General features: G+C 53.0%; 1 protein-coding gene across 1 annotated transcript; it reads left to right on the top strand.

Annotated features, from left to right (window-relative positions):
* The first annotated feature begins 1,156 nt into the window (after positions 1-1,156).
* On the top strand, positions 1,157-21,198 carry E2F2 (E2F transcription factor 2). Its single transcript, XM_014855090.3, has 7 exons — positions 1,157-1,844; positions 7,244-7,349; positions 8,982-9,201; positions 10,023-10,181; positions 11,288-11,402; positions 13,199-13,391; positions 17,780-21,198. Exons 1-7 carry the CDS (start codon positions 1,590-1,592, stop codon positions 18,046-18,048), a joined length of 1,317 nt encoding a protein of 438 aa, XP_014710576.1. The 5' UTR covers positions 1,157-1,589; the 3' UTR covers positions 18,049-21,198.
* Positions 21,199-25,348: the final 4,150 nt, after the last annotated feature.

Consider the following 25,348-nt stretch of genomic DNA (forward strand, 5'->3'; position numbering starts at 1 on the left):
ATGCCAGGCTCAGACTTGCATAAAAATCACACAACACCAGGCAGGAATCAGTGGACCTGGAATTTAGCAGCAGCTTCTAGCAGCTCTGCCGCTCACTAGCCAAGGTCACTTCTCTGAGCCTCAGCATCTCCAAACCGGAGAGAGGAGGACTGTAAATGGATCATCAGCAATGAAGGTTTTGAATGAGGGAGGGAGGGAAGCTTCTGTGACAAAAGGATTACTCAGGAGAAACCTGGAGATGTTCAAATACTTACTGAGTGTTGAGCTGTGGACATACAACAGTGAAGAAGACAGACGTCTGCACTCTGGGCATGCACACGCGTGCACACACACACCCCATGCATGCAAGGGGCAGGGCACAGCCTGGGAGAGTGAAAGAGGAACCTTTTATTGGAACAAACAAGGGCTCCGGAGCTGGCCTGTCCCAGATTGGACTGCCACTTCTCAAATCAGTGACTCTTTCTGTGTGACCTTGGGAAAGGGAGCTAGCCTCTCAGACTCTCCATCTTTACCAGGAAGGTAATCATTCTTCTTCCCAGGATTGGATTAAATTAAATAAAACAACACATGTATTCATCTAGCAGGGTGCTTGGCATACTGCAGGTGCTCAGTTGACGTTAGTATCCCCCTATGAAGAGGTATAAACGTTAGACTCCGTCCCTTGCCCCTCTATCAACCCCTATCAAGAAGGAGAACAGGTTCCTGGCTTTCATTTTTAGCGGGGATGGGGGGGGGGGGAGGTGGATATAAATGCATATATGCCCGCTAAGCAACAATGCGGCCGGGGCAATGTGTTGCTGGGTCTGGGCTCAGGTCAGGACTCCGTGCCCAAATCTTTCCCCCAACCACCAGGGAATTGGGGGCCATTCCTCAGCGCGCTGCTCCGGCGGCCTCCGCACTGCGCGAGAGCAGTCTGCTTCGCGGGCTGCTAGCGCCGGCGGCGGGAGGCCGGCGGGCGACAGCAGGTGTGGCGGCCCCTTTAAGCAGCGAAGCTCGTGTTGTAATCGCTGCCTTGGGGACCGGTCCTTTCCGGGGGGTGGAGCCTGTGCGTGTTGCAGCGGCCAACCGGAGCGCGGCATTTTCCGCGGGAGATCCGAATTTCGCGGCACGCAGTTTGGCGCTAAAAAAAAAAAGAAGAAAAAAAATAGGCAGAGAAAGACTCGGGAACTAGAGAGGGAGGCGAGAGGGAGTCCGTGCAATCGGTCCCCGTCTCTGTCCGAGTGCATCGCTTCTCCACCGAGCCGGTGGCCACCCCAGAGACCCTTCCCCGGAGCGGGCCGGACCCCAGGTGCCGAGGCCTTCCGGGGGCGCGGGGCCGTCCCGGGTCGCGGCCGCCCTCGGGGCGGGGCAGCCCCTGGCCGTGCCGCCGCCGCAGCCACCGGGCGATCTCCAAGCGGCGATCTCCAAGCGCTGCTCGGCTCGGCCGCGGGCCAGGAGGGAGGGTCCGGCCTTGCCCCGCAGACGTCCATTGGCGGCTTGCCCCGGCCTCCGCGCCATGCCGCGGGCCGTGTGAGCCGGCGTGGGCTCGGGAGCCTGCAGGTGTCCGTGGGCGCGCCAGGCCCGGTTGGGGAGGGGGCGCTGCGCTCGTCATGCTGCGAGGGCCCCGGGCCCTGGCTCCCGCGGCTGGGCCGCCCCCGAAGGGGCTGCCCGCGATGAGCCCCACCGAGCTGTGGTCGCCCGGCCTCAGCAGCCCTCAGCTCTGCCCGGCCACCACCACCTACTACACCACGCTGTACCCGCAGACTGTGCCTCCCCCTGCGGCGCCGCCGGGCACCTGCCTCGACGCCACCCCACACGGACCCGAGAGCCAAGTTGTACGATGCGTGCCGGCTGGCCGGCTGCCGGTAATGCTGGGGACCCCCATCGCTTCCCCCTATGCTTTTCCGGGTGTGGGAAAGGAGGGAGGGGCGCCTGGGACCCTGGTTGAGTGAAGCAGGTAGAGTTTGGGGAGGGACAAGGGGAGTTTTCAGCTTCCCGAACGACCCATTGCCCCCAATATCTGAGTACTTCATTTTGCAGACTTGGGATGAAATAATCTCATCCACTGGAGTGAAGTGGAATGAGCACTGGATTGGGAGCGTGGAGACCCACCCCACTACCCCCAGTGCACTGTGTGACTTTGGGGAAGTCCACAGAGCCAACTTTGCCATCAGTCATTCATTCCTTCATTCATTGTTTGGCCCAGAAACCAGTACTGGGCACCTGCTATTGTGCAGGCAGAGAGCTTGGCCTGGGGATTCCGTGGGGACTTTAAAATGGAGGCGAGGTCTCTCAGGTCCAGTCTGGCTTGGACAGACTCCAAACTCTCCATCCAGCCAACTCCTTCCCAATTATGTGCCCTAGGTTCTCCCCCAGGCCCAGTCTTCCCTCCCAGACAGCCAGTAGCAGGTGCAAGTGGAGGGCAGCCCCCTGGGGTTCCTGTTGAGATTGATTGTTCCCTGCTTAAGCCCCCAGGCCCATTGCCAGGGAGGGCCCTAAGTGTGGTGGCACCAGGCACAGGGTGTGTTTTGTAGGAGTGGAATTGCTGGAGCCCATGAGAATCGAAACAACCAGAGGGTGGGGGTGGGGTGGGAAAAGCTGTGAGGGAGTGGGGGTGGTGGCTGGGGGAGCCTGATTTCTGGTCCTGACTGCCACTAATTCACTGTGTGTCCTTGGACGAGTCTTGGCTCCAGTCTGGGCTTCAGTTTCCTTTTCTTGAAACTGTGTGTGTGCATGGAGTGGCTGTACAGCTAATTCAGGTCACTCCCAGCTCCAGGTTCTGGGTCTTGGAAGCAGTCTCCAGGGCGGGGAGATGGGAGGGTTGTAGATTTGCTTAGTTGTGAGTGATGAATAAGTTCAGGTACAGGGATAAACCACCCCCACTGCCCTAGAGGCATCTGGTCAGGCCTGTGGCAGTCAGCAGGCACAGGCCCCCAGCCATCTCTGGATGCAGGCAGAGCCCCCATTCCTGCCACTGGAATCATGCTTTGCCCATGCTTAAGGCTTTAACCTTCCCAGAGTCCCTTCCTGCCGTTATTTTCAGCTAAGAGGAGTGCTAGTCCCATTTTACAGGTCAAGTAGCCAAGGATAACCAGGACTGAGTACGTCTTGTGTTCAGCAGTTTACAGCCTAAAACAGTTTTATACTCTGTGAAGTAGATGGCATTAGCAGCAGGGGAAACAGGCTCAGAGAGGGCCTGTGACCTGTCTAAGGTCATACAGGGAGGTGTATGACCCACAGGGCATTGATCATTAGTCTCTTCTCTGCAGCCTTGACTTTCCCCAGTGCTGCCTGACTTAGGAGCTGGGTGGCCCCGGGGAAGGGGCTCAGAGGCAGGCCCAGTCTCCTCTGGCTAGCTGCTTTCAGGCGCTCGGGCGGAGTTTCAGTAACAGCTGTGGTTTTGAACTGCTTCCCTCCCCGGGGAGCCTGAGTGCATCTGTCTGTACCTCCCTCCCAGAGGGGCTCAGTGATCACAGCAAGAATGGCTCTCTTTTACTGAACGCCTCTCGTGTGCCAGGCACTGCTTGGCACTCTTCTCATTCGTTATCTCGGTCAAGAAGCCTGGGATGAGGCATCTTACAGATGAGGAAACTGAGCAGAGACGTGAAGTCACTTGTCCAAGTCACAAGCCAAGAAGTAGGAGAGTGTCCTTGCCTCAGACCACCCTAAAGGCCGAGCAGGCCCAGAGCCCCCTCTCGTGTCCGTCTCCAGACGCCCCGTGCCCCCAGCCCTGTGGGCAGGCCTTGGACCCTGCTTACTCATTTTACCAGGGTGTGACCTGGAGCAGCTCCAGACCCAACCCTGGGTGTGGCCCCTTGCTTTGCGGCCAGGCTGCAAAGTGCAGGGTGAGCAGGATTTGTTGGGGAGCTGTTTAAAGGGAACTCAGGCACTGCCCAGGGATGGCAACCAAGTTCAACAGCAGAATGAAGGCCAGAGCCCAGGTTCCCTCGCTCCCTGTCTAGCGCTCTTCCCGCCACCCTCTGGCGCAGGCTTGGGATGCTCTTTTTGCGTCCCTACTCCCGCCAGGCACACTGCATCATTCTCTTTCATCCCTGGAGGAACCTGTGAAGAGGGTGGGGTTCTGCACGATTCTCCTTCTCTTTTCTATTTCCTTTTCATTTGTCTCTATTTTCCAAATTTCGTCTGAGAACCATGAAAGAAAGTGAACATTTTAATGAACAACCCTGCAAGGCGGGTCAGATGAGGACATACAGCTCAGAGAGGTGAGGCAGTGACTCCCAGGCTCCCTGTGGCAGAGTTGGGGTCTGACAGCGAGGCTCTCTGACTGCCACCTGCTCCTGCCCCACTGTCTAACTTAGGACTGGGGCTCAGGAGAGACCTGGCTCCACCCCCGTGTGACCTTGGGCACATCACTTCCCCTCCCCCGAGCCCTGCTTCCCTCACCTAGGTGACTGCAAGGAGTTGTGTCTGGTGGTCTCTGGCCCTCCCACTCCCGGGGCTGCCTGTGGAAGGAGCTTTGTTCTTCTTCCTCTGGGTTGGCAGGTGGGCTCGAATCCTAAGCAGGCCTTTTAGGAAACAGCCAAAGGGGCTGCCTGGGAGGGTCCAGGTTAGAGCCACGCTGGCCCTGGCTCTTGGCACATCCCGTCTCTTTTCAGCCCCACTCTGAACTCTCCCCTGCTGGGGCCCCTGGCGCTTTGGTGACAGCAGCTGCCCCGCGTGAGCAGGGCGCTTTGCTGTCTCACTGAATCCTCAGCAGAGGTGTCGAGCAGATTATCCCCATTTCACAGGTGGGGCTCAAGAGGTCAGCCGACTTCCCAGCTCACCCAGCCTAGATGGGAACCCAGGCAGGTCTGACTCCGAGGCCTGTGCTCTGCCTCTCCTCGTTCCTCATCCCCCTAGGCTTGTCCTCTGCCGCCTCTGTCCTGCAGGCTTAGACCCATCCATGGGCTGACTTTTCTCTAGGCAGTGCCCAAAGATGTCAGGGAGATGTCCTTGGGTGGGGGACACTTTGCTGCTTAGGGACCCTTGGCGTGCAGGATGAGGGTGAGGGAGAGTAAGAGAAGGGAGGGGACTGGTGGGACTGGAGTGTGTGCGTAAAGTGATGGGGGCAGGTGGACATAGCCAGGTCTTGGCTCAAATCCCAGCAAATTCTGGGGCAATGTGTGTGGGATGGAGCCAAGGCAGCCTGGTCTATGGCTTTGGAATCGGACAGACCTAGGTTCAAACTCTGGCTCTGTCCTTTGTCTGTGTGACCTTGGGCATGTGGCTTAACCTCTCTGAGTCTCCACTTCTCTTCTACCAAGAGATATTACCAATACTGCTGTTGCAGGACTGATGAGCACGTGATAGGCCCAGCACAGGTCCTGTGTTCAAGGCCCTCCCCTCCTTCTCCCTGCTTTGCAGGTAGTGAGGTTCTTCCTGGTGTGTTCTGTGAACTCAGCAGGGGCTGGCTCCTCGCAGGTGGGGGAGGCGGGTGGGGTTGGGGACAACTCCGGGCTGCCCCACCTCTGCCTGTGGTGGAACTCAGCCTGACTCCCCATCCTCTCCCTGCCCTTGGCCTTTCCTCTGAGGGATGGATGAAGGATGCTGGGACGGACAACCTCCATCAGGAGTGCTTAAGGCCTTGGAGCTCACCGAGCCTCAGTGACTTTGGCTGTCAAATGGGGATTAGTGGTCCTGGGAAGATTCAGTGAGGTAGTGAATGTTGGGGCTTGGCCCTGGGCATGTGGAAGGTCTCAGCAAATGACTGGGCCTTTCTCTAGAGACAAGATGGAGCCAGAGCAGGTCACTTTCCCTAGAATCTAGGATCTCTCCAGCTGGGAGGTTATAAAAGGAAGATTCCAGAGAGACTTCAAGAGGAATGAGCAGGGAGGTGTTCGGATCATGTCCTGCTCTGGGTAGGGGTGGAGGAGCGGAGCGTCATAGCCAAGGCTCCTCAGATCAGTCCAGGAAGACTTCCTGGAGGAGGCAGGAGTGGGGGGAGGGGAGCTGATAGCAGGAAGAACTGTCACCACCTCCCACACCTGTCAGCCCAGCTGTGCTTAGCAGCGGTTAGAAGTCTCAGCACTGCCGAGCATGACCTCACCACCAAAGGTTAAAATAGGCGTCTGTATCCCAAGCAGGATTGGGGTGGTGGGGGAGGGGGAGAGGAAGGAAATGGCTCAGTGACCCCCAGAAGGGTGTGTCAACGAAGAGGCCGAGATTGGAAGGGACTCTGCATTTCCTGAACACCTACTGTGTGCTGAGCCACAGGCTGAGCACTTCACGGAAGTTATCTCCTTGAATCCTTACAACAGCCCCTGAGGTAGGTATTTGCTGCCCCATTTTACAGAGGAGGAAACTGAGGCTTCTAGATGTGGAGCATTGCCCCAGGTCACACAGTGAGCCCGTGAAGGAGCTGGGAGAGTCAAGCCCCGGGCTCTGACCTGTGCCCCAGTGCCCCAGCCCTGCCCCTGCCCAGCCCTAACCAGGAGAGGCCCCTTCCGGGCCAGCACGGCCTCTGGGCCTAATTGGGGCCGGGTGGCAGTGGGGTGGAGAGGAACAGATGGGTCTGTGGTTTGATTTCCCCAGCAGGTGTTTCCCAAGCTTGGCGGGAACGGGGAGGGGGGAGCAGGGGGACCTCAGCTGCCAGTCCTTAAGACACAGGGGAAGGATTCATTGTCTACCCCTCTCGGCAAAGAAAGAATGGCAAATGGGGTCTATTCAGGAGGCCCTGGGGCCCTTGAGCTGAGCCCAAACGGGGGGTGGGGGGGGATGTTTGCACTGCTTCCAGATCTCGGCACCTCCCTGGGGTGTGGCACGGAGCCAGGAAGTCCCCTGGGCCTGGGCGGATGCCCAGCCCCACCCAGATAAGGGCCAGCTGTAGAGCAGTGATGGGCACACAGTCTGGCTGGCCCAGCTGCTTCTGTCGGGGGGGCCTCTCCCCAGCCTGATGTGGTTTAGGCCCCACCCACTCCTTCCTCCCTACATCATCCTCTGGGTGTGTGGGGGGGGAGGAGGCAGATGTAGAAGTGACCTTGGGGCCTGCAATTAAGGAGCCCTGAGCGACTAACCTTGATCGGGTCTCAAGCGCCCGGGCTTCAGAGGACGGGAGTGTTGTGTGCCCCTCGGAGAATAGGACTTCCTTCCCCTGAAAGCTTGCTTTCAGGCCATTGATATTTCCTTACCAGGTACAGTGATAGTTCACCAGGACTGGTGGTAAACTGAGGCAGGAGATGGCTGCTGGTAGCCTCAGTGCTTTGGCCCCAGGACAGGGAAAGGCTGAGGGGGAACGATCCTCAAACTCTGCCTCTCTCTCTCCAAGGCCAAAAGGAAGCTGGACCTGGAGGGAATCGGCAGGCCTGCGGTCCCTGAATTCCGGACTCCCAAGGGGAAGAGCGTTAGAGTGGATGGCCTCCCCAGCCCCAAAAGTAAGCGGCCTGATGGGGCATCTGAAGGCGGGCTCAGGAGACGGGGAGGGAGTGGGGGCAGAGGGTACAGCCCTGCCCAGGCCACCAGGAGTAATAGTTGGAGCACACTTCCTGGTTTACAAAACAGTTTCCTGTGCGTGCTCTCCCTGGGTCCCGCCAGGTGGGCAGAATCGTCCCCCTCTCTGCTGGGGCCCTTGAGCCACAGAGCTGGAGTGACTTGTCCGAGGTCACATTGCCAGAAGTGGAGTCAGGACTAGAACCCAGTGCCACACTGCTTCTCCCACACCACACACCACTCCTGTGATCTAAACCAGTGACGTGTTATTGAGGAGCTTACTATTTTTAAAAAGTTTTTCTATTTAGTTCAATCCGAGCTTTGCTAAGAGAGAATCCAGCTCAGAGAGGAGGAGGGGCTAACTAAGATCTTTCCCACATGCAGACAGAGAGCTAAGTCAGAGGTGCAGAGAGAAGTGAAGTTGGAATTCATCCCACCCACACTACCTCAGGCTCTGCCCTGACCTGACCGGTCACTCCTCTTCTGTGACCCTTAGTTGTCTCATCTGTAAAACGAGATACAGCTAGGTCAGGAAAAACAAGAAAGTTTCCTATGCAGTTGATTGATAGAGGCTGCCCAGAGCTTTTTATTGAAGGATCCTAAGTGTGCTGATCAATTAGTAATGTCTGCTACGAGTGCAGAGCTTGGCAAAATTGTCTGTTTGCCAAATGCTTGCCATCTATATGTTAAGAGATTCTAAAGTCCCTCTCCCAAGGAATCTGAGACTCGCTAAAACTCAGTTTCCAGAACTAGTTTGGCCACTAACTTGCTATGTGACTTGCAAGTCACTTGATTGCACAAGTCCTCCTGTGGTTTAAGACGCTGCAGCTGAGAAGTGGTCTTGTGACATTGACCTCATTAAGAAGGTTCACCTTTTTCATGAACCTTCCCCATTTGTTGTCCCAGGACTGATTCCTCTCAGATCATCACTGGGCTACACATGGAAAGAAAAAGCAAGCCTATAAAAATGCTCTCAACCAAGCTCATCCTTCCCTCCCTTCTCTCATTCCAGATTCCTGACATAACTGGCAGGATAGGGCAATGGTTAAGAAGGAAGACTCTGGAGCCAGACTGCCTGAATTTAAATCCCAGCTTTGCCACTTTCTAGCTGAGTGAGCTGAGCAAGTTACTTAAGCTGTCTGTGCCTCAGTATTCTCATCTATAAAATGGGGATGGTTGTGCATCAGCTTTACACAGTGTTGTAAGGATTACATGTGTTGTATATGCAACAAATACTGCTTAGAACAGTGACCTACACATTTACTGTTGTTGGTGGTGGTGGTGGTATGGTTGCCCCAAGCTGTGGTGGGAAGGTGCTCTGAACCAGGAGTTAGGATGCTTGCTTTCTAGCCCTGACACTGCCCCTGACTGTGAGGCCTTAAACAAGTCACTTTTCCTCTCTAGGTATCAGGTTCCCTGTTTGGACAATGGTGGTGAATGACCCCTGCCTCATAGTGCTCTGTAAACTGGAAAGTGGGTGCTCATATGAAGGGTGGTACTTCATGGGTCCAGGTCAAGGGAGGGGGTTCCCCAGGCTGGCCCTCTCTGAGCAGTTACTGGGCCCCTTTTCTCCTCAGCCCCCAAATCCCCCGGTGAGAAGACTCGGTATGACACGTCGCTGGGGCTTCTCACCAAGAAGTTCATTTATCTCCTGAGTGAGTCCGAGGATGGTGTCCTGGACCTGAACTGGGCTGCTGAGGTGCTGGATGTGCAGAAGCGGCGCATCTATGACATCACCAACGTGCTGGAGGGCATCCAGCTCATCCGCAAGAAGGCCAAGAACAACATCCAGTGGGTGTGAGTGCCTGGGCTGGGGCCGATGGCACCGGTGGGTGCACATGCTGTGGGCACAGCCGGGGGCAGTATCCAGCGGCTGTGAATGTCAAGGGCAGGGCTGAGAGAAACAGCCAATGGGCACACATGCTGGGATCTGAGCAAGAGCAACATCCAATAGGCTTACAGTCTGGGGGCGGAGCCAATGTATTTAAGAGGCGGTGGAAGAGCAGGTGCACTGCGGGAGTAATAGAACATGGCAGGGGGAAGGTGGAGAGGGATTTCTGGGTTGTGTAAAGGCTTCAGAGCATACCAGGTCCGCTTGAGTCAGGGATCCCAAGATTCGCCCTCTTCTAGCTTAGGAAAGTCCCCTGCGAGCTGAGCTGTAGTAACCCAGACTCCTTCCAGCTCCGAGACGTAACTGCTCAAGACTCCTTCCGTCACTTCTACAAGGTCTGAAAGAGCGACCTGCAGCCCCTGGCATGAACCCTGAGAGAACCCAGGCAGAGGAGTCAGGACAGAGGTCACTCCAGCTCCCTGCCACTTAGGGGAGCCTGGAACACAGGGTGGACACAGTTGAAAGCCCCCCAAAAGTGGAGTCAGGCCTGACTTGTTTCTCTTCTCTAGCCCAACCCCTAAACCTCAAGTTCCAGTCCCTGGCAGCTTCCTGGGAGCCTGGCAAGACCACTGATTTGCACAACCCAGGGGGCACCATTGTAGACGATGTGGACGGGCTCATCCTGGAGTGTGGCCTGCACCATCCGTGCAGTTTTGCACAGCAACCCTGGGGTTGGGGTCCCCAGATGTGGTCTGAGACTGACCCTGGCGGGCTGCTCTGTTCTCAGAGGCAGGGGAATGTTTGAAGACCCCACCCAGCCTGGGAAGCAGCAGCAGCTGGGGCAGGAGCTGAAGGAGCTGATGAGCATGGAGCAGGCCTTGGACCAGCTCATCCAGAGCTGCTCTCTGAACTTCAAGCACCTGACCGAGGACAAGGCCAACAAGAGATATCCTCTTTGGTTGTGGGGAGGAGTCAGGGAGCAGGGGCCTTCGGCATGCTCCTCTCCATGCAGACATGATGCAAGACCTCCATGCGGGGATAAGTCACCCTTTCGCTCTGGCTTCTGTTTCTTCCTTCTTCAGGGGCTTTTCCTCTTGAGTCTATTGAAGTTACTTTCTCATTATAAAACTAAGACAAGTACATTTCTTTAGATATGGAAAATGGAGAAAAGAAAGAAATAGCTGCCACCTTAACCCAGCCATTGTTCCTTAACTATAGACAGGGTGTGTGTTATTTAAATACAGCACGTGCCCCGCTATACATAAGATTTTATATCTTGCCTTTCTCCACTTAGCATGTCACCATAGACAGTTTTTATGTTGTAACACATCCTTCCTAATATTTGACTGATCCACATGAAATTGCTGATATTGGACCATCTTTCACAAAAATAGCAATTTCATATGGCTTAAACTCGTCTTTTACATGGTTTGAGAATGTCCTACTCAGACTATACTCTGGCTTATTGATAAGGCCTAGAATGAACATTTAGATTGATTCTAGACTTGTACTTTTGTAAAGCAACAGTGTGATGAATATCTTTGTATATAGAACATTTTCCTAAATTTCTCACTTACTTCCCTAGGTCAGATCCCCAGGATCGAAACAATAAGGTCAAAGAGCGTGGCCTTTGCTAAGGCTTTTCATACATTTTCCCCAAGTGGCTTCGCCATCTAATCGGTTTTTGGATCTGCCCTTGTATTTCTGGAAGGATGCTAGGCATTGTGAGATATATGAAGAAATGAGACATGTCTCCTGCCTTCTCAGAGCTACTGATCTAGTTAGTTTCAGAGATGAAGCTTTTATGTAAAAAGCTGATATAATGCGGCATTTTTTTTTTAATGATTTATTCCCCCATTTGCTTTCCAAAGGGATCCAAGGTAGCTTATGACTTTAAAAGAACAGGTTATAGTTTTTGGTTATTTCTATCTGTGTAAGGAGTAAGAAGGAGATACTCAGAGGCCTAGGAGAGGTGGGCAAGATGCCTGGCTGGCAGGCTGTGGGTTCAAATTTTGACCAGACAGTCACTTCTCTTGACTCTCCTGCCCCTACACTGGCCTATGTGACTTACCAGGACATCCGTGCTGTTGGCAACTTTAAGGAGCAGACAGTGATCGCTGTCAAGGCTCCTCCGCAGACAAGACTGGAGGTGCCCGACAGAAGTGAGGTGAGAGGGGAAACTTTGGGTGGTGAGCAGCGTTATGGGGGTCCTGGGCAGCTTTGCCGACCCTGTCCCTGGCACTGCCCAGCCCCAAGCTTCCCGGGACTGTTCTGGTGCTCATGGCAAGATTGATGGTCTCCGAGCTGGGGCAGAAATGGCGGAAGCTGGAAAGTACAACAGGCATCGGGTTCCGGCTCGAGAAAATCTCTGTTCCTGGTTTCTTTCTGTGTCCCTCCAACCCCCGCATTCCTGCACCCATGCACGTGTGCCCACACACAGCGGTGTTAGTACTTACAATAATCCTTTCTTGTGAACCGTACTCCTAGGCTGAAGACCAAAATTCTTAACACTCCCCATGAAGCCCTCTGTGCTCTGACCTCACCAGCCTCCTCTTGCGTGCTGCCCCTGTTCTGTCTTTGCTTCAGCCACACTGATCTGCCTGCGGTTTCCCCACCACACTAAGCTTGTCGCCAGTACAAGACCTGCACACGTGCTGTTCCCTCCAGCGGAAATGTTCTTCCTTTTCTCTGCCTGGTTTCCTCCTATGCATCCTACAGGTCTCAACTCAAACATCGCTTCCTCAAGGAAGCCTTCCCTGATCACCCCTAGACTTCATAACCTCCTGTGCTTTCCCACTGCACTTAACCTCCATTTGCGGGCATATATTGATGATTACTGGATTATGTTCTGCCTTGTCTATTAGTGTGTAAGCTCCACAAAAGCACGTTCCACTCACGTGGCACCCCCAGCCCAGAACTGGACTCATAATAAGGGCTTGAGAATTAATTTGTTTAATGAAAGAACATTAAGATAAATGAGGCCCCACCCTGCCTTGGAGGAGCTCAAGACCTAGTGGGAAAAAGACCCCAGCAAGCAGTGATGCTGTCATTTATAGACCAAAGATGTGTTTTTAGGGTCAGAGAAAGGATAGTTGGAGGAAGAGTCCACAAGTGGTGACACTTAAACTGGGTCTTCAAGAATGAATAGGACTTTTGCCAGGTGAAGTAGGGGTGGGTGGAGGGTACCGCATGAGCACAGGCATGGAGACCGGAATGCGGGCTGAATGGCGCGTGTGTAGCCAGTCGTGGCTGGAGCTGCGGGTCTGGGGTAGGGAAGAGGCAGGGCTGCGAAGGCCAAGGATCAGGACTCTCAGTTATGAGTAACAGAAAGCCGAGTCCAGCTGGCTTAAGTGAGAGGGGCGGCAGGGGGAAGATTTGGCGATTGCAGACAAGGCCAGATGCAGGGCCTCCAACTGTGAGTTCAAGTCCGCCTCACGCTCTCCATCTCTCACTCTGCCATCCTCTTTGCTGACTCCATTCCCAGGGGGGCTCTCCCCTTGCGGTGGCGAAGATAGCTTTTATGATACCGGCTCAGCAACCCCAGCGGGAGGGAGCTTCCATTTCCCACACCTCCTGAGCCTGATGCTGATTGGACTGACCTGAGCCATGTGCCACCCTGAACTAGTCACCTCGTTCTGACTTTCCCCGCCTGCATCCCAGGCTCACCCACTGGAATTGGGGAAGGGTGCTGCCCCCACACACACACACACAACTGCAGGCCTGAGAGTGGGGGGAGGAGTGACTTCCCAGAGGAAAATCAAGGTGCTGTCCCCAAAAGAAGGGACCTGGGGCCAGACAGGCAACAAAGCAGATGTCCACAGGCCAGAGGGGGCCAGCCCAGAGCCCAGCTCCGGAGTTGAGCCTGCTCTTGTGGACGGTAAGAGCCACATGTTCATATACATTCACCCATAAGTAAGTATCCAGCTGCCCAGAGCCATGACCTGGCTTCTCTTCCTCTTCCAGGAGAACCTGCAGATATATCTGAAGAGCACGCAGGGGCCCATCGAAGTCTACCTGTGCCCCGAGGAAGTGCAGGATCCAGACAGTCCTGCCAAGGAACCCCTCCCCTCCACCTCCACCCGCAGCCCCAGCCCTGACTCCATCCAGCCCAGCAGCAGCACTGACCCCGGGACCCTGAAACCCACGGCATCCCCAGGTAGGGCCCTCTGTCCAGAGGGACAGGAGGTGGGGAGAGCAACCAGCCTCAGTTTCTTCTTCCACGGCAACGTTTGTGGGGTACCCACCTTCTACCCAGCAGCAGAGGGTGCCGTCCTCCCCCACGTGTGTGCATCACCCTTTACACTCTATAAGGCACATGCCATTCCTCCTCGTCTCACTTGCAGGCTGCTGCTGCCCTGGGGCAGAGTGGGGGCCTGGGTTTGAGCCCCAGCTCTTCCACTTACCAGCTGTGTGACCTTGGACAAGCTACTTAACCTCTCCTTGCCTCAATTTCCCCATCTGTAAGTTGAGCATAGTAACGAATAGTATCTACTTCACGGCTTGCTGTGAGAATGAAATGAGTCAATATAGGGAAGCGCTTAGAGGGTGCCTGGCAACAACTGTCAGCTGTTATTACCCTCATCACTGCCACTGCCACTAGTCCTGCTAGCTCCATGACAACTACCCCATAAGCCCACAGGAAATGGAAACTATAGGTTTTTTGAGGAAAGCTCAATACTTTTTTGGGAGATAATAGCTAAGGTTTTTTGAACCACAACTGTACCAGCTGCACCAGCTTCACGTTACTCCTGACAGCAGCTCTGGAGTAGGGTCTGTTATTCCCAGTTTAGAGATAAATGAACTGAGCCAGAGATGTGGTGTGACTTGCCCAAGGTCTCCCAGCTGGGCGCGCACAGAGCTGTCTTGGACCTCGGTACACACACTCCTAGCCCAGTGCTCTCTCCTCGAGGCACAGAGCGAATCAAGGAAGGGGCCCTGGCTGGAGAGGCTCACGCCTGGCTGCGGGGTGGACAGTACAGCTAAAAGCTGGCTGTGCCCGGCAGGAAGTAGTGTGAGGCCATTGCCAGGGAGCAAAGAGGTGGGAGAGGTCCCTGAGGGCTTCCTGGGGAGGGCGGGAGTCCGGAAGGAGGAGAAATGGGAGCCTGGGAAGGCCTCTCCCCAAGAATGGTTTTTGCCCTTTACTGGGATACACATCAGGTCAGGCTCGCAGGATCCTTTGAGGCCTTGTAGGCCCGTGTCCCACGTTTTGTTTTCTTAGCAGTAGAATTCCCTTAAGTAGAAACCTCATGTTTAAGCAGGCACAGAGCTAGAACTGGTCTGATGGAGGAGCCTTGGTGGGGGAGTCCACAGAACACAGGTTGGATTCCATTTCTTTAACTCATAGATTGACAAAGTATTGCCTGCAGGCCACATCTGGCCTGTTTGTATGTGATCCTTGAGCTAAGAATGGTTTTCATGTTTTTAAAGGGTTGTAGGGGAAGAAAAAAGGAAAGTGACTGTGTGGCAGAGACCATACGTGTCCTGCAAAGCCTAAAAAACTATCCAGCCCTTTACAGGAGTTTGCTGGACCCTAATCTAACTCAACCTTTCATTTTACTCGTGAATAAACTGAGGCCCAGAGAAGGCCAATGACTTCCCCAAGATCACACAGCAAGTTGGTGGTAGAGCTTGGGCAAGAGCCCAGACTCCCTTCTCTAGTGATGTCTCCTGTGTCCTGGCCCTGTCCAGAGACCGAGGCTTCTCCCTGCACCAGCCATCTGTCCCTCTGGGCACCTCCCAATGCCTATCTCCCTGTCCAGACCTGTGCCTCACCCCATTCTCCCTCCTCCTGCGCTCTGCCTTCTCGCCCCACTGTCAACATGTGTACAGCTCTCCAAAGTTAGAACCACTTTCACTTCCATCGTCCTCCAAGACCTTGGGCGGAGGTGGGGGACCCTGCAGCGTGAGCGAGGGCCAGGTTTTAGCTTGGTTGTACAGATTAAGAGTGTGAGGCCCGAGAGGAGTAGAGCCATACAGGGCAGTTGCTGATGGGGCCACACAGCCGGCTCTGTGCCAGGGGTCATGCCATGGCTGCCCCTTTCCACCCTGGCTACGTGGCGTCTCAGTGCTGTCCCTGCTGAAGGGAGCAGGAGGAAGTTTTCTGGATGGGGTACACACCCCCACACACCCCCTCCGCGTTCTGGCCTGAAGCGGGGTCTTCGTGAGGTGTGAGTGCAGGGGTCACGCCCAACGAGGAGGCTACTGCAGTCTTGGGACCCAGCTCTGTCCCTAGTGCTGACATCAGCGGGGGATCGCTAACCCTTTGGGGCCTCAGTTTCCCTCATCTGTAATGGAAGGGAACAAGGGTCGTCTCTGACCTCCCTCCAGGCCCCGACCTTCTGAGTGAACCTAGACGTGGCCGACGGTGCAGGAGCTAGAACTGGAGACTTGGTTTTGAGTCTCCACCTCACCTCCTATGACTTGGTGACTGTAGGCGAGTCGCTTTAACCCCTCCCAGCCTCTGTCCCCACGTCTCTAAAACTGAGGCAGCGGGTCCTACAGCCAGTGAGCGGTGGGGCTGGGGTCGGAGCCCACCTCCTCCGTGCTCCCAAGCCAGGCCTCTTACTATAACACCTGCACACCTCTGCAGCGCACTAAAGGAACATTCGATTTTTTTCATTCAAATACATTTAATTGACTCCTTTCAGCCTCAGTTTCCTCATCTGTAAATAGGGTTAACAACATTGCCACGTGAGTGTCCTTAAGAGCAGAGCCAGGCCCCCGTAAGCCCTGGGTAATGGGAGCCATTCTCATTATTGACAAGGGCGTGCAGATCAGCTGCTCTTTCCCTGCGCTTACCATTTAATCCTCTTAGCAACACTGTGGGGCGGTGTAATCATTGTCCCCATTTTAGAGGTGAGGACCCCAAGGCTCACACACATTAAGTCACCTGCCCACAGTTACGTGGCTAGTAAGGGGTTGACCAGGTAGTCTGGCCTACCAGCACATTGCATTTTCAAACAAGGCTTGGTTGGGGGTTAGGGAATGACTCAGATGGTGAGACGCGGGCATCGGGATATATGGCAGGGGATTTCTGGTGCCCTGTTCCGCATCCCTGTGTAGGAAACCACCGTCTTACCTCAAGGGGGAAACAAGCTTGGTGTACTGAAGCGTAGCTGATGACCAGCGTGGCTGGAGAGGGTGCATGTGAGCTGTGGGAGGAACGTGGGAGAAGGAGTGGGAGGGTAGGCAGGGCCAGGCCACACAGGCCTTCCCAGCCCTGGTGGGAACTTGGATTTTGTTCTAGGCCATTTTTCAATCCAAGCACAGACTGCAAGGGGCAAGAGGCACCTCCTGCAGGGGCCTAGTGAGAGGAGAGGACTCGGACCAGGATCACTGCAGTGGAACTAAAGAGAAAGGGGCAGCTTGGAGAACTCGTTTGGTTGTAGAGACGACTGAACTTGCTGCTGGAGTGGATGCAGGGGACATGTCAGGGTTACAGTGATTCTTGGGCCTTTTGGTCAAGGCAACTGAGTGAGTGGTGTTTCCTTAATTGTGATGGGGCAAGACGAGGGGAGGCCCAGGTTCAGGGGAAGACCAGGAGCTTGGTTTTGACCCGCTGAGTTCTGAGTTCTGATGCACCTTAGACATCCGAGTAGAGATGTTACAGGAGCAGTCCTGCAGGGCCCCAGAGCTCGGGGAGGAGGTCCATGCCAGAGGCCTCCGCTTGGGAGCAGAGGGTTTAGAGAGGGATTTAAAGCCACAGGGCAGGAGGAGAGCCGCTGGAGGAGAGAAGAAGCTGAGGGTGGAGCCCTGGGGCCTTCAGGGTTTAGTTGGGAAGAGAAGGAGAATCCAGCAAAGGAGACCAAGGAGAAGTAGCCGAAGAGGTAAGAAGAAAACCAGGGGAAGCTGGTGCGTCCAAAACCAAGGGAGGAAGATGTTTCAAGAAGGATGGGAACAACTGAATCAGATTCTGCTGGAAGGTCAAATAAGAGAAGGCCAGAGAACTGACCATTGGATTTAGCCACATGGAGGTCCCTGGCTCAGTGGCGTGGTGGGGACAGACCCCAGGTTGGAGTGGGTTGGAGAAGTGAACAGCCGTGGGAAAGGAGGGAGTATGACAGGCGGTTCTTGAGAAGTTCCACCATGAAACGGAGCAGTGAAACGGGCTGGTGACTGGAGAGAGTCACGAGGTCAGGGAGGGTGCTCTCTAAAGACAGGAGTTATGAGAGTGTGTCTGTGTTGGTGGGAATGATGTAGAGTGAGAGAAATTGACGGTGCAGGAGGAAGAAAAATTATTTCAGGGGCAAGGGCCTTGGTGAAAGGGAGTTGGGTTGAGTGTAGAAGCTGGGGGTGGGTTTTGAGAGCAGGAGACCCCACCCACTGTGAGAGGAGAGGGGAGAGAGGATGGGAGAATGAGGGCGGTGGCTAGAGCTGATGCCGGGAAAGGGAGGGTGACCCTGTGCCATTAGGAGTGGGGCAGGGTAGGAGAAAGGAGAAGGGTGCACCGTCATCAGAGAACCAGAAGGCTGTTCTTGTGCTCTGAGGTCTGACCAGGGCTTTTGGGCACCAGGGCAAGCATAACCCTTGTCTATTTGTCTCCAGCGCCAGCGCTGACTCCCCAGCAGGTCCCACCACCGCCACCACCATCCCTTGTCCCCCTGGAGGCCACTGACAGCATGCTGGAGCTGCCACACCCTCTTCTGCAGCAGACTGAGGACCAGTTCCTGTCCCCGACCCTACCGGGCAGCTCCCCTCTGATCAGCTTCTCCCCGCCCTTGGACCAGGATGACTACTTGTGGGGCCTGGACGGTGGTGAGGGCATCAGTGACCTCTTCGACTCCTATGACCTCTCGGAACTGCTGCTTAATTGAGTGGCCCTGCCTGTCCCCTGCAGCCCTGCTCCTGTCTCTACCTCCTCCCAGACAGACTGACAGGTCCTCTGCCTGTGCAGGGACGTTGGACACAAGGTGCTGCCGTCAGGATCTGGGGGTCTCCTCCTCTCCTTTTCCGCCTCCCTGCTGGCCGAAGTGTCTCGGGGGGGCGGTGTGGAGGCCGCAGGTGAGGAGTGTATCAGGCGTCGGGTCCTGACCTTCCTAGTGGAAGCTGGGCCTGGGAAGGCCTAGCCAGTCTTCTGACCTCTGACCTCTCATGTGAAGGGCCACAGGTGAGGTGGCTAGGTATAAGGAAAGGTCCTGCCACTGCTTTTTGAGGGGTAATTAGGACCCTCGATTTATCAAGAAGCACTTAATACCTTTGTATTTATTTCAGGTTGAGTTTTGTTTGTTTGTCTTCCCTGAGTTTTAGCAGGGAGATTGTTCTAGTTTCTAGTAAGACTTCTCCTCCGACAGGCCCAACGCTGTCCACGGGCCAAGGGCAGGCCTAGGCCTGGCCGGGCCAACTCCCTGATTTGTGCTGGTGGCGGGGGCTGCGTCTCGGAGGGGCCGGCCGTCGGCTGAAATGCTGATTGCTCTTCGGCCCCAAGGTTCTGTCGCGGCTGCAGCTGCAGGCCCTGTGGCCTCTCCTGCTCTCAGCTTGCAGACTCCAGCCCCAGATTCCTGGTCTTCTCTGTCCCAGAGATGGTTCCAGGGCGCCCTGGGCTCCTGAGGAAACTGGAGCAGCCAGTTAAGGAGACCCTCTTCCTGTGGAACCCCTTACCTCTTGCCTTAGAATGTAAAACACCATCCTCCGGGGGGTCAGCAGAGAAGTGCCCCTGTGGAAACACGGACAGGAATGTGGAAGCAGCTGTAACAGCTGCCGCGGGCACCTGTCCTCGGCTCTGCCTCCCTCTGGGATGGGGCTGTTTGATGCTGAGGACCCGGGCAGCTCCACCCCAGAGAAGGGTGGGATGAAAACCAGAAACTGCCAGAAAGTTCCCGCCCTGGTAGCTGCCAGTATTGTCCTCCCGTTCCCTGGAAGGATCGTTTTTTTGCCATGTTTGTTGAAGGAGGGTGATTCTTTAAGGACCTCCTGTTCCCCCCAGCTCTCCCATAGACCCCCCCCCAGGGACAGAGGTGACCAGGGCTTGATGGCATGTTGGTTCCTTTTGTCACAGGGATGCTGAGGGGTGACAGGGACGAGTCTTCCTTGCAGACCAGCTAATGGGGAGATGGGCTCGTGTTACCTCTTCAGGCTTGGGGTCCTGAGAAGGTCTGGCCTCACCCCATCCCCCAGAGGCTTGACCATCCCACACTGTCCCTGTAGCCCAGCTGGGCAAGGGGGACACAGCTCTCCCCTTTGACCCAGCCTGGGATGGGGGGTGCTCTGCGCTGAACCAAGGCTGTGCCTTCTGGAGAGAGGCAGCCAGGGGTGGTGGTCTCAGAGGCCGCCGCCCACCCTCAGGGAGCTAGGTCTCCTCAGGGGCTCAGCTGGGCAGCACTTGTTTTCTAAGTTTGTAGCATTAAGTTGATTTAAAATATGAAATTGGCCTCGTAAGAGAGCTCCTGAGCTCACCAACTGGCATCTGAATTTTGAGAGGTGGGCTTCTTTGGGGGTGGAGTCTGATGTGAGCTAATGTCCAGCTTGGGACAGTGGTGCCTTGTCATTTGCTCCGTTTCCTGGGCCCCCAAGTTAGGGCCCTCTCTGGAATGGCCAGCAGGTCACAGATGCCCCGCTCTATAGACAGGGCTAATTTTGTATGCTTTACAGAAATGCCGTTAATCTCCCCTCCCCAGATACTCACAGGGGTCTCATCAGAAGCCTGTTTTGAAGTTCAAGAGGCCAAGGGCCAAGGGACCACCTTGACCTTTGGGCGGGGGTGAGGGGAGCTGCATGGGCTCTGGTTTGGGGCATGTGGGACTGAAGATGGCCTTGCTGTTCTGAGGTCTCCGCTGGGCTGCCGTTTAGCCATGCACCATCTCTGAGGACAGAGATGTTTGACTTCCATGCCGTGGATTGTCTAGAACTTTCTCCTGGAACAGAGAAAAGAGAGGCCTGCAGGATCCACCGGGAATGAGTTTAATGATGAAATCTGGCCAGAATTCAAGCTCTTTGAATGCCCAGCCATAGGGCTGGACAGAGGGGCTGCCCCTTGGGCCCATGGCCTGTATCCTGAGCAGCTGCCCCTGCCCCCTCCTGTGCTGTCCTCTCCACACCCTGCCTGGCCCAGGGGCTGAACCGCCCAGGCCAAGCCTCAGGCTCAGGATGGGAAAGAAGCTCTTACGTCTTCCTTGCCAGTGACGCTTGGAACCTCCCATGTTCCAGTGCTTTAAGAATGCATTTGGAGTGGTATTTCCTTTAGGGGCCAGGGAAACTTTAAAACCAGGGCAGAAGGAAAGCCAGTTTTTTCTGAAGTACATTATTTCTGCCAGGAAATTTCCCAGCCCCACCAGCAGCCCCCAAGTCACCTGTGTCCCCAGGGGCATGAAAGGCCCCGGGGGCTCCAGGGAACCCGGTAGCATTAAATTGTTCAGTAGAGTTGGGGATTCAAAGAGATGGCTTGACACCAGGGACGTGCTCCTGTGTCCCTTCCCGCTAAAAGTGTTGGCTCCACCTTAGCGGCGTCCCCTCCCCACGGCAATGCTGTGGGCTGACTAGCGTGGCTGCAGGAAGAAGAGCGAGATGGTGCACCTCATAAAAGCGGCTCCAGGATGGTTTTGACTTTATTTTCTCTCCCCAAGTGTTCTCAGCTTCAGTTCCGCACAGTGTTTAGAGTTTTTAGTGAAAGAGTTTGGGTGTCCCCTCATCCGAGCGCTGTGTGGCTTAGTGCATTTGAAGGGAAAGCTTTTGGGGTTGTTTGCAAGCAGCTTTCTGGTTCTCATCATTGTGTCCTGAGGTCCCCAACTCATCCTGGGACCCTGTTCTCCCAAAGGATCCTCAGTGACCAGAAGCCCGGCCAGCCTCCTGGCTCCTGGGTAAGTGAAGAAGCCTTGTATCTGGCACACGTCTCAAGGGCGAGTGGGTCCTGTGCTAGGGCTCCACACGGGTCACTTACCGCTGGCCTGGTTTCGCCTGGGTCCTGCCTCGATGAGCACTGTGTAAACCTCCTCATGTTGTGATAATCGGGCATTAAATGGCAACTCTGGGCGCTGCGTCTCTGTTGTCCTTTCTGAAGGTTGTTGTCAAGTGTGCATCTGGTCCTCCCAGCTTAGGGGTAGGGACTATCCTGACCAACTGGCTGACTTTTCCCCAGAAACAGCCTCCCTTTCCCATGTTGGCTTAGTACCATGCCTGAAATCTCACCATTAAGACACTGAAAAGTCACCAGCGCTCAGATGTAAGATGTGAGCACCTGCCTGCTCTGCCTCTGTCACCTCCCACCTAGGGGGTTTCAACAGCTTCCTTACTCTTCTCGCTGCTCCCCACTCTTCTCCATCCCATCCTCTACATCAGTGGTTCTCACTGTGTGGTCCTCAGACCAGCATCACCTGGGAACTTGAGACAAATTCATATTCTCAGGCCCCACCCCAGACCTTCTGAACCAGAAACTCACGGGAGGGGACCCAGAATCTCTTAATGAGCCCTCCCGGTGATTTTAATGCAGCTGCAGTTTGAGAACCCATGACCCTACCCCAGAGAGATCCTTCTAAAATGCAGCTCTAATCGTGTTACTCCCCTACTTAGTGGGTGGCTCCTCTCTGCCCTCAGGATGAAGTCCCCCCCTTGGCTTGGCATGAAAAGCCATTTGCAGCCTTATACCTGGCTTCCCCTACCTTTCCAGCCTCACTGGCCACTCCTTCCCACCACCCATAGCCACACTGGCTTCTGTGTCGGTTCCTCAGAACAACATCCTTTCCCTCTTCTGGGTTTTTTCTACATGCTGTTCACTCCACCTCGTGTGCCCTTTCTCTGTTTCAGCTGAGCAGCCTTCTGCTTATTCTTCTAGGCCCAGTTCAAGGACATTTTCTGCAGTTTTCCTTGACGCTAACTTGTAACCATTAATACTTTGTACATGGATATGGTTACTTATGGGTTATTGAATACCTGCTATGTGCTAGGCACTGGGGAGATAGAAGTGAATAAGAATAGTCCCCACCCTCAGGATGCTCACAAGACACAGACACAGAAATATAGTTATGAATGATGTGACAGTTGCAGTAATATACATTATAGGAGTTGGGGGGAGAGGGAGTTGGTCATTGGGAAGGCTTCCTGGAGGAGGAGGTACCCAAACTATGTCTTACAGGATGAATAGGAGTAGCCTGGAGTTCAGGCATATGGGGGAAGGGAGACCTCCCTTCCAAGCAGAGCAATCAATACCTTCTGTCCTGTCATCCAGCAGACAATGACAGGCACGCGGAGCACTGCCTGCTGCCCCAACGCTGCCAATTTGGAGCCCTTGCCCTAGGAAAGCCCAATGAGCCAAAGAGGTTGACAGCCCTGAGGGCAGTGGGATGAGGGGACTAGGCCTGGGGGTCCTGTTAGACGACAGGGGACTGACTAATGAGAAGTGTCTGTAACTTGATACCCAGAAGTCAGTTTCCGTGGAAGGCAGGAAGACAATATCGCCCAGGTGAGCAAAGCAGGGTCTGAGGTTTGAGACGTTAGCAATGACAAGGGAACATTAAAAAGATGCCATTTATTAAGCCTTTCTGTGTGTCTGGCTGGGCCCAGCACTGCTAAGTCCTGCACACATCACAGTCTCATTTAATGCCCACTTTATGAGGTCAGTGTTGTTATCACCACTTTATAGATGAGGAAACATTCAGTTTAAATAAGTTCCCAGCTAACCCACGTACTTTGCGGGTGGGAAAGTAAGATGATGCAGCCACTTTGGCAGTTCCTTGGAAAGATGAGCGTTTGGACCCAGTAATTCCACTCCTAGGTGTCTACTCAAGAGAAATGAAAACATGTTCATGCAAAGACAAGACTTGTACATGAATGTTCGTAGCAGCATTATTCATAATAGCCCCAAACTGGAAACATCTAATATCCATCAACTGTAAATAGAGACAAAATATTAGATGCATACACTGGAATGCTATTCAGCCATAAAAAGGAAGGAAGTACTGACACAATATGGACTCTCAAACACAATAGGCTGAGTGAAAGAAGCTAATCACAAAAGATCACGTGTTGTTGATTCCATTTTTATGAACTGTCCAGAACAGGCGAAGCTATAGAGACAAAAAGTAAATTAGTGGTTGCCTGAGATTGGAGTTGAATTTTTGTTGAGTGGCCTGAACAAAATACTAGCAAACCAAATCCAGCAACGTATAAATAAAAAGGATTATACACTACAGAATTTATCCCAGGAGTGCAATGTTGGTTTAAAAACCTGAAAATCAATTCATGTAATACACCATTATCAGTAGAATAAAGAACCAAAACCACATGATCGTCTCAGTAGATGCAGAAAAAACATTTAACAAAATTCAACACCCCTTCGTGATTCAACAAAAAACAATGGAGTAGGAATAGAGGGGAACTTCTTCAACCAGATAAAGAGCATCTGTGAAAAACCCACAGACAGCATCATACTTAATTGTGAAATACTGAATGCTTTCCCCCTAGATCAGAAACAAGACAAGGATGCCTGCTCCCCCCATTTCTATTCAGCATTATTCTGGAGGTTCCAGCCGAGGCAATTAGGCAAGAAAATAAAATAAAAGATATCTGGATTGGATGGAAGAAAAACTAGTTCTATTTGCAGATAACATGATCTTGTATATAGAAAATCCTAAGGAATCCATCAAAAAATATAAAACTAGTAAATGAGTTCAGTAAGGTGGTAAGATACAGGATAAACATACAAAATTAGTTGTATTTCTATACGCTAGCAATGAACCACTCAAAAAAATGAAATTAAGAACACAGCTTCATCTGCAATAGCTTCAAAAATTAAATATTTAGGAATAAGTTTAACCAAAGCAGTGCAGAATTTATATTCTGAAAACTACAAAGCATTGTTGAAAGAAATTAATATCTAAATAAATGAAAGGATGGCAATATTTCGCAAATTGATTTATGGATTCAATGCAGTCTCCATCAAAATTCTAGCTGGCTTCTTTGCAGAAATCAACAAGTTGATCCTAAAATTCATATGGAAATATAAGTGACCAAGAATAGTCGAAAGAGTCTCAAAAAAGAAAAAGTTGGAGGACTCACACTTCCCAATTTCAGAACTTATTACAAAGCTACAGAAGTCAAGACACGCATAAGGATAGACATATAGATCAATGGAATAGAATGGAGTGTGCAGAAATAAGCCCCCACATTTACAGTCAATTGATTTTTTTAAAAAATAAATAGCTTGTCATTCTTATTTACTTATTTGGTGAGGAAGATTGGCCCTGAGCTAACATCTGTGCCAATCTTCCTCTATTCTGTATGTAGGGTGTCAACACAACACGGCTTGATGAGTGGTGTGTAGGGCTACGCCTGGGATCTGAATGCATGAACCCCAGGCCACCAAAGCAGAGTGCGTGAACTTAACCACTATGCCACAGGGCTGGCTTCTACAACCAATTGGTTTTTGACAAGGGTGCCAAGACAGTTCAATGCAGAAAGAATAATTTTTTCAACAAATGGTTCTGGGACAATTGGATATCCACATGTGAAAAAATGAAGTTGGACCCCTAACACACACCATATACAAAATTTAACTCAAAATGAATCAAAGATCTAAATGTAAGTGCTAAAACTATAAAACTCTTAGAAAAAAGCACATGCATAAATTTTCATGACCTTGGATTAGGCAATAGTTTCTTAGGTATGACACCAGAAGTACAAGCAACAAAAGAAAAAAATAGGTAAATAGGACTTCATCAAAATTGGAAAATTCTTTGTTGCAAAGGACTTCATCAAGAAAGTAAAAAGACAACTTACAGAATGGGTGGAAATACTTGCAAACCATATATCTAATCAGGGACTTGCATCCAGAATATAAAATGAACACTTACAACTCAATAATAAAAATATAAATAACCCGATTAAAAAATAGACAAAGGATGTGAACAGATATTTCTCCAAAGCAGATATACAAATGGCCAATAAGCACATGAAAAAATGCTCAACATCATGAGCCACCCATTAGGGAAATGCCAATCCAAACTGCGAGACACCACCTCATACCTACTAGGATGGCAATAACCAAAGGGACAGATAATAACAAGTGCTGACAAGGATGTGGAGAAGTTGGAACTCTTGTACACTGTTGGAGGGAATGTAAAATAGTACAGCCACTCTGGAAAAAAGTTTGGCAGTTCCTCAAAAGGTTAAACATAGAACCACCGT

This window comes from Equus asinus, chromosome 5, assembly GCF_041296235.1.
Source record: "Equus asinus isolate D_3611 breed Donkey chromosome 5, EquAss-T2T_v2, whole genome shotgun sequence".
NCBI lineage: Eukaryota > Metazoa > Chordata > Mammalia > Perissodactyla > Equidae > Equus > Equus asinus.